General features: G+C 34.5%; 1 protein-coding gene across 1 annotated transcript; it reads left to right on the plus strand.

The window, feature by feature from the left end:
* Positions 1 to 5,879: 5,879 nt before the first annotated feature.
* LOC102860824 (olfactory receptor 2T27-like) lies at positions 5,880 to 6,812 on the plus strand. Its single transcript, XM_006893988.1, has one exon. It carries the CDS (start codon positions 5,880 to 5,882, stop codon positions 6,810 to 6,812), a length of 933 nt encoding a protein of 310 aa, XP_006894050.1.
* The last annotated feature ends 2,896 nt before the right edge of the window (positions 6,813 to 9,708 follow it).

Below are 9,708 nucleotides of genomic sequence, written 5' to 3' on the forward strand. Positions count from 1 at the left end.
TGCCTTTGAGCTGTGGTGCTGGAGAAGAGTATTGAATATACCATGGACTGCTAAGAAATGAACAGGTTCATCCTAGATAGGGTTATATCAGGTTGCTCCTTGGAGGCAAGGATTCTGAAGCTTCGTCTGATATACCTTGTTGGCAAGGATGGACCAATCCTTGGAGAAGGACATCATGCTTGGGAGAGTGGAAGGACAGTGCAGGAGAAGAAGACCCTCTATGAGGTGGATTGATTCAGTGACTGGGGTAATCGGGATAGGTGTGTAGGAGACAGTGAGATTGGCACAGGATAGAGTGGGGTTTAGGGCTGTTGTACATAGACATAGGGTCTCTATGAGACACAAATGAGTCGACGGCACATAACTACAACAACATTATAGCTGAAGATTATTAAGAATTATTGGAACAGTATATCAACAAGGAATCTATATTAAGACAAGGTATATTCAGAAGAGGACATGATGTCATTGCTGATGTCAGATAATTTAATGAATTATGAATAACATTGAGAAGAATCTTAGAACATTTAATTATGCTCATGCAAAACCTAGACATAGACCAAGTAACAATATTCTGAACAGAACATGGGGACACTATATGCTTTAAACCCAGGAAAATTATATGCCATGGTTGAATCCTTTCTTTATCTATACCTATTCAATCTGTATGCTTGTTAAATAGTTCCACAAACTGGACCATATGAAGAAGAATGCTGCATCAAGGTTGGAAGAAGATTCATCAACAGCCTGCTTTATGCATCTGTGCATTTGTATCATCTGATACAAATCTGTTAGCAGAACACTTAAAGCACTTAATACAGTCTTCAATTTGCATTACATGTAAATATCAATAAAACAAAATTTCCATGCACTGGAGCAATAGGCAATATTATATTAGGCGCAAAAGAAATTGAAGTTGCTAAGGATTTGATTTTATTTAGTCTCATGATCAACACTCATTATAGTAGCAGTCAGGAAGCCAAAAGCCATGTTCCATTGGGAAATTATCCTGTCAGAAACCTCTCAAAAAATACTAAACAATAAGGATACTAGTTTAAAGACTAGAATGTTCCTAATCCAAGCCATGCTATTTGCTTTCTATATACCTGCAGGTTGGACATTGAATAAGGAAAAGAGAAGTAGAATCAACGCCTTGTAACTGTGGTGTTGTAAAGATCACTGAACATCTATGGACTGTCAAAATCTGTCCTGCCGGAAGGCTGCTAACATAACAGCTTATTAAAGATAACAATGGGTAAACGTTGTCTTACATACTTTGGGCATGTTATCAGGAAATATACTTGTTCTTGCAGAGAAGCATATGCTTACAAATGTAAAAGGTCAAAGAAAGAGAAAACCCTTAACAAGGTGGATTGACACAGCAATTTTGACAATGCTCTGAGCATGCCTGAAGTTGGTCCAGAATAGAACAAGGTTCAGATCTGTTGTTCCCAAGGTCATTATGAGTCACATTCAACTGGATGGCACATAAAGATAGCATTTTAGTTTCACTTACAGTCTTTCATTATCAATCTGACAGGTAACATTCCCTAGTACAGATACTGTGTTTAACTGTGAAATAGTTGCATCTTTCTTAATTTTATTTTTTTAAATTTTTCTGTTCATGAAGGATAGACAGCATTGTAATTGATGTACTTTACCTAAGGGGTTAGAGCTGCAGACTAGGGATATTTCCTCTAAGGACTTTCAGTGGGGTGATAAGTTGGCCTTTAGCCACAGAAATAACAAAGTTCATTGTATTTGGCCTCTTTATTAAAGACAACTCTGTGTTTCTGATATTTGAAGAAAGAAGAATAATTCCTATCAAGCATTATTAGTAGAATAAATTTTCTTCATATGCGTAAGTAAGCATAATTTTCTCGGAAAAAAATTTTAAGAAAATTTAGCATGATTTTTGGATTTGCCTAATTTGCCTTGTTAGTAAAATAGGAACTCTCCAAAAAGTCATTTAGCAAACTGGAAAAAGTAACTTAATCTGTTCTGTTGAGTTAAAGGAATACTACAGGCATAATTAAGTACTCAGCTAACAGAAAGATCAGAAGTTTTAGCCCACATTCCACTTCAAAGGAATAAGATCTGGCAGTTGGCTATGTCATACGGTTTACTTTAGTCAGAATTGACTCCCCCACAGGGACTGGGTTTTGATATTTATTGTATCTGAATATGTTTTGTCTCTATTATCATATAAAGAGGGCTAGATCATAATTTACTCATTTTATATATTAAGGAGTTTCTCTTCCATAAATTGATGCATTTTTATTTTACTTTCATAGTTTTAAGGCCAAGTAATACATAAAATGATATTTTAAGCATTAAAATAGGATTTTATCACCAATATTGAAAGAATTACCTGAAAAACTTCAAAAGCTGTATTGAATGAATATTGCTATATGATTTCATTTTGTGAATTTATGGAATATATAATATGTAAAATTATTGGGACAAATATTACTAAGTGATTCAGCCATATTAGCAATACAGAATAATGTATCTAAAATGATCTTTTACTCCTGGATATATACACACTGATATTAGAAACATAACACTAAATAAACAAATGAAAAAATTCACAGTTAACGTTATTTTGCCTTAGGGAATTGAATTCAGAATAATACCCTTCAGACAAGCCTGAAGGTTTACCTGAAGAAATGAACCTCAAATTAACAAGTTCTTTTTATTCTTTCTGGAATTATAGGTGATTTTAATTATTTTAATTTTTGTGTTTTCTATATTTTAGAAACTCTTGTGTCCAAGTGTTAAGGGCTTATGCTACCAACTCAAAGGAATGTGATTTGACTCTACCAGTTGCTCTACAGGAGAAAGATTTTCTCCCATACGATTTACAGCATTTGAAAACCTGCTACACGGTTAGCTATGACTCAGTTCTGACTTGATAGCACACATTAATGTAATATTATATAATCATGAGCTAATCTGACATTAAAAATACAACAAGAAAGTTTTTCCAAAGATATATTTTACTATTTTGAGTCAAAGATACTTTTTTTTTCCTTATTAAGTGACGTCGAGTATACTGTTGTTACCTCGTGATTTGCACCTTGCCTTGTCTTGCAACATCATCAAGATTTCTGCAGAGCTCAAATTAATTATTGAAGTCACACTACCAAATCCTTTCGTTTCCCTAAATTATAAGAATACATTGAAAAAATATGCAATAGATTATTTCTGAAACAATAAAAAAGAATTCCAGAATAAATAGAATGTAACACATTTTTGTATAAATGTTTTACTAAATCAAATAGATTACACATAGGTTTCTCCAAAAGCTGAACTGCAAGTGACCACCACCTTCTGCAAAAGGAAAAGGTTGTTGGTTTGTTTTTTTTTTATAATTCTGTAGATCCTACTTTTAAATCACAATGCATGGTCTCTTTTATGTTGCAGTGTTGTGTTGCAATTAAAGACTTGAGAAGATCAGGTGGATTTTTACTTTTAGAAAAAGGTAAGAGAAATGCTTTGACTTTGCTTCGAATGTTTGATCTTTGAAAAAATTCTTTATGCTTTCTAAAGCACACAGTCTTAGGCATTAAAATGTATTAAGGAACTTCATGAACTTATGTGTATTCAGTCAATCATTCATCAACAAATGTTATTGAACAGATAGTGTACTCCAGAGTCTCTGCGAAGGTAGATAATGAGCAAGTAAAAGAGATACTTTATTTAGACATCATAAATCCTAAAGAGCATGTCTTCAGTGAAATAATGCATAACAAAATTTTTTATAAATCTATCCAAATAATAGTAATATTTGCGCTGCCTATTTCACTATATTAAAACCTTGTAATGTCATAGTTTTAACCTTATCAGTGACATAGGTTTTAAGGAACTAAGCAATTTATGTTTAGAATTTGTAGTTTCCATTTTTTATAAATCATATTCAAGAGAAATTTTGTAAATTTAACCCAAAAGTATAAGTATTTTATATTTATTATGTATTTATACCTTGAAAGATAATTATGGTGTGAACAGGGAGAGAATTATTTCTAATTTATATGACTTCGAAATCTTTTGCAACAAGATTCAGGGAAACAAAAAAAAAGCCTTGTGACATTACTGCTTAACCATCATCACTAGGGGGAATGATTTAATTATGGTACCAGCTGTAAAAAAAAAAAATCATTCATTATGTTCTATTCTGTGTGCTGTTTAACACTCAACAGTCACTCATGTAGACCTATGTCTTTTATTTTGCTGCAATGTCCAAAACCTTATGGAAGTAGCTAGCTTTCCAGATTTTTATTTCAGAGTTTACATATTCGGTTAGATTAGTTGCTATTGTTGCTATGTAATATTGAATCAGAATCAACCCATAGTTGAACCTTCAGTGGGTTTTCATGGGCAGTAAGTTGTACGGTAAGAAGAGACTGCCATCTTTCTCCATAGAACAGCTGGTATATTTGAATATTTGGGTTGGCCGTGCAGCACTAGGCCACAAGTGTACACCACGAAACATAAGATACTTTGCTAAAAGTTCATCTTCAACCTTTCTTTTTCTCTCTCTCATGCAAGAAAATTTTATTGCAATTACAGAAATCATTTTTTTAAAATGTCATTTTATAATAGTTTGCTTATAAAGTTTGTATACATTGTTTCCCAATGTCTTTACCGTCCTCTCACATTAGATGTCTAAAGTGTCTTCTTTTGAATACTCCTAGCTTTTGATTGATTCCAAATCATGGTGATCCATATTTTACAGAACAAGTAGCTGCAAAGAGTTCTTTTGCCTGTAATACAAATGGAAACAAATCACCAAATTTTTTCCTGAGAGATGCCTCCAAGTGAGTTTGACTTTTCACCTTTTACATTAATCAATGATTGCAAACCATTTATGTCATTCAGGGATCTACAGAATGTCTTCTTAGAGGAAACCTTTTAGTCTTCATATTCTTTTTTGCAGTATGTCAAATGTCTGGAAATAATTGGATTTTTGATAGGCTATTTAGTCAATAGAAAGTTTGGAATGAATCTTTTTCTCATTTTTCCCATGTGTTTTACATGTAATTCATTAGTAAAACTGTTAAATGATCAGTCCAAATTTTAATGGTTTTAATTAAAAAAAAATCTATATAATGTTGTTGTTGTTTTGTGTCGTTGAGTTGCTTGCACCTCATAGCGAACCTATGTATAACATCTCTGAACCTTGTTCTATCCTGGGCCAACCCTATTGTCTCTGGAAAACCTACTACTTTTACCCCTGTCACTGAGTCATTCCATCTCATCGAGAGTCTTCCTCTCTTGTGCTGTCCTTCCACTCTCCAAAGCATGGCATACCTCTCCAAGGACTGGTCCCACCTTGCAACATGTATGTCAGATGATGCTTCAGAATCCTTACCTCCAAGGAGCATCCTGGTTTCGCCCTCTCACGGATAAATCTGTTTGTTGTTCTAGCAGTCCATGGTATATTCAAACTTTCTCTCCAGCACCACAGTTCAAAGGCCTCTATTCTCCTTCCATCATCTCTAGTCATTGTCTACATTTATGATACATAGCAAGTAATTATCTTTACTAATGATTACTATAGTTTCTTATTTTTATGTGAATACCATGTCTAGAAAACTTTGATAATGTTTTAAAACTATATTTAACACAAAAATGGTGATGATGCCTTCTTCTTTAATACCAAGTATCATATCCTGGATTATCTCTTAAAAGTATTTCATTGAAATTTTTGGAGAGACAAATATATTCAGAGTTAAAACCAAGGAAAATAAAGAGAAGGAATGGATGTGAAATGTTGAAAAATTATCAGTGATGTAGTATGGCATAAATATTAATAGGCTGTAAAATGATGGCATTGTGGTAATTATCTACAGATTTTTGATAATACAAAACTAAGAATGCCATCGCAGAGTAACCAAACATTAGAAAGAGATTTCATCCTCTTGAATGTGTTTAATGACACCCAGGTTCCCTGGGTTATGTTCATCCTCACTGTTCTAGCGCTCTTTGTGACTCTTTTTGGAAATACAACAATAATTATCTTAATTCGTGCTGACTCACGTCTCCATAACCCTATGTACTTTCTGCTCAGCCAGTTATCCACCATGGATATCTTGTATATCTCTACATTTGTTCCCAAAATGGCCTTCTCCTTTCTATCTGGCAACTACCACATCTCTTTTGTTGGCTGTGGTGCTCAACTTTTCCTCTTCATGACTTTAGTGGCAGCAGAGTGTCTTCTGTTGGCAGTCATGGCTTATGATCGGTATGTGGCCATCTGCCACCCTCTGCGTTACACAATATTCATGCGGCCCTTGGTTTGTGTGCTCATGGTTGTTGGCTGCTGGTCAGGGGCACTGCTCAATGCCTTTATTCATGTTGTTTACACACTGACTCTACCTTACTGCATGTCCAGGGAAATCCATAATTTCTTTTGTGAGATTCCAGCTCTGTTGAAGCTGGCCTGTGCAGATACTTCACAATATGAAAAAGGTCTTTTTGTCAGTGGTGTTATTTTTCTTCTCCCCCCAATCTCAGCTATCACTGTGTCTTATGGGAGAATACTGTCTACTGTATTGAGGATAGGCTCAAGCATGGGCCTCAGGAAAACTTTGGCCACATGTTCTTCTCACATGGCTGTGGTGTCTCTATTCTATGGGGCTGCAATCATTAAGTACCTTTTGCCAAAGTCCTACCACTCTGCTGAGCAGGATGTGATTGTCTCTGTCTTCTACACCATACTTACACCCATGCTCAACCCTCTTATCTACAGCCTGCGCAATAAAGATGTTGCGAGGGCCCTCAGAAAAGTTCTCAAAAAGCAAAAGTAGTCTTCTACTTTCTAATTTTCATTTCATCTGAAAGCATTATATTTGAATAGTGAGTTTTAATGAAAATAAGCAGAAAAATCATAGTGTTATAAGCACATTTCATATATATTTGATAATCATGTTGTTGTTATTGTCATCAAATCAAGCATGACTCATAGTAACCCTATAAACAAAAGACCTGAAGCCTTTTTGTAATGATTGACATTTATCAAAGTTCATAGAGTTTCCAGAGGCATGTTATTTAGGAAGTTGGATGCCACTCCTGCATAGGGTCATACAATTTAATGGGTCAGGGTGGCAGCAGGGGTGAAAGAAATGGAAAAGCTCCTGTGTGCAAAACAATGTATTTGAATTGTGTAAATAAGTATAATCTAAAAAATATAAGTGAGCTATTTTGAAAAATAGGGTCAATGCAAAATCATATGATTCTGTATGTAAGAATATAATACCATAATTTTCTTCTTAATCATGAGACTTTTGTATTTAAATATTGCTGGTTTCGGATAGAGCTTATCTAAAAGTAGAGAATACCTAGAAAATGTTTTGTTTCTGTTTTATTGACTATGCAAAAGCAATCAAATGTGTAAAACCTAATAAATTATACATAACATTGTGATTCTATAATATTTAATTGTGCTTATCTGAAACATATACATAAACAAAAATCAACTGTTTTAAGGGAACAAAGGCATATGTACACGAGGATTGCTTTGTTTATCTCTAGCTATTGAGCCTGTATACTGAGCAATTAATCTGAAAAACTGAACTATATGAAGAAGAATGTAGAAACAAGACTCAGAGGGAATCAATTCCATACTGACAACATGTTCAACCCTTTTGTCTACAGCCTGAGCAGTACAAATGCTTCTCAGGCCCTCAAGAAAGTTCTCATATTCTACTTAAATTATTTCAAAAATGTTGAAAAAGAGGAACACCCCCAGAGTCATTCTATGAAGTAAGCATAACTCTAATGCCAAAACCAGACAAAGATATTACCAAAAAAGAAAACTACAGGCCAATATCTCTCATGATTATAGATGCAAAAAAATCTTTAACAAAATCCTAGCCAATAGAATCCAAAAGCACATCAAACAAATAATTCACCATGGCCAAGTGGGATTCATAACAGGTATGCAAGGATAATTCAACATACATAAAATCATCAATGTAATCCACCATATTAACGAAGCAAATAACAAGAACCATATGATCTTAGCAATTGATGCAGAAAAGTCATTTGACAAAATACAACAACCTTTCCTGTTAAAGACACTCAGCAAAATTAGAATAGAAAGGAATTTTCTCAACATAGGGAAAAACACATATGCAAAACCAAGAGACAACACCGTTTTCAATAGAGAAAGACTAAATGCATTGTCCTTGCAAATGACCAGACAAGAATGCCCACTGTCACCACTTCTATTCATTATTGTACTGGAAATGTCTGTTAGAGCAATACAGCAAAAGAAGGAAATAAAAAGCATCCAGATCAGCAAAGAGATGGTTCAGGTATCATTATATGCAGATGACCAGATAGTAATACATAGAAAACCCCAAGGACTCAACAAAAAAACTCTTAGAGCTAGTGGGCCAGTTCAGGAGAGTAGCAGAACATAAGATCAAAATCCAAAAATCAGTGAAATTCCTCTACAGTAAAAAAGAGAACTCAGAGAAGGAAATCAAAGAAGCAATACCATTTACAATAGCCAACCACAAATTGAGATACTTGAGAGTGAACTTAACTAGAGGTACAAAAAACCTATACAAAGAAAACAGAACATTTCTGTGAGATACAATAAAAGACCTAAATAAATGGAAGAAATGTGTCCTGTTCATGGATAAGAAGATTCAAAATTGTGAAAATGACAATCCTACCAAAAGCAATCTACATGTTAAACACAATTCAATACAGATAACCAAATTCACTTTTCAAGAAGATCAAAGGGGAAGTTGTTGAGTTTATCTGGAGAAGAAAGAGACTCAGAATAAGCAAAGGACTTCTGGAAAACAAAAATCAAGTGGGAGGCAAGCACTCCCTGACCTTAAAACATACTACACAGCAGTAGTAGTTGAAACAGCATGGTACTGGTATAATGACAGGCACATAGACCAATTCAACAGAATTGAGAACCCAGAAATGGACTCAGCTATCTATGGACAACTGATAATCAACAAGGAGATAAAATATACAAATGGAGAAATGACAACCTCTTCAACAAATGATGCCAGCAAAACTAAATTGCTGCCTGCAGAAAGCTGAACAGGATCCAATTTCATACCATGTACAAAAACCAACTTAAGGTGGATCACAGACCTGGGAGTAAAGCCCAAAATCATAAATTCATCAGAAATAAATTGGGATCATGCGTAGATGGTCTAGTCTTTGCTATAAAGAGAATACCAAATTTAGTCAGAAATGTACAATTTGGAGAAGATAAAATTGATGAAAAGATCCTCTAAAAGTCAAATCCATATCAAAAGCATAAAAAACTACTTAGTGAAAAGTAAACCTACTCATGGGAAAAAAGCATTTGACAATATTATTTCAGACAAGGGCCTCATATCAAAAGCTTACAGAATCCTACAGGACCTCCTCTTTATTTAGTGTTCATAGGGTTTTCAAAATGTGTTTGACTGTTTGGATCATGACAAGTTGTAGCTGACATTTACATGAGTGGGAATCTCAGAGCACTTGACTGTGCTCATGCAGAACCTATCCATGGTTCAGGAGGCTGTTGCGCAAACAGAGCAGGGGAGCACTGTATGGTTTCAAATTGGGAAGGAAGTATGTCAAGGTAGTATTCTCTTTCCATATGTGTTCAATCTATATGCTGAGCAAATTATCCGAGAAGCTGGACTCTATCAAGAGGATTTTAGCATCAAGATTGGAGGGAGA

Source organism: Elephantulus edwardii, unplaced genomic scaffold, assembly GCF_000299155.1.
Source record: "Elephantulus edwardii isolate Elephantulus edwardi_28Jun2011 unplaced genomic scaffold, EleEdw1.0 scaffold00133, whole genome shotgun sequence".
In the NCBI taxonomy this organism is placed as follows: Eukaryota; Metazoa; Chordata; class Mammalia; order Macroscelidea; family Macroscelididae; genus Elephantulus; species Elephantulus edwardii.

Excerpts from the sequence above, each read along its gene's own strand:
- LOC102860824 (XM_006893988.1), top strand. The coding sequence starts at position 5,880 with ATGCCATCGCAGAGTAACCAAACATTAGAAAGAGATTTCATCCTCTTG.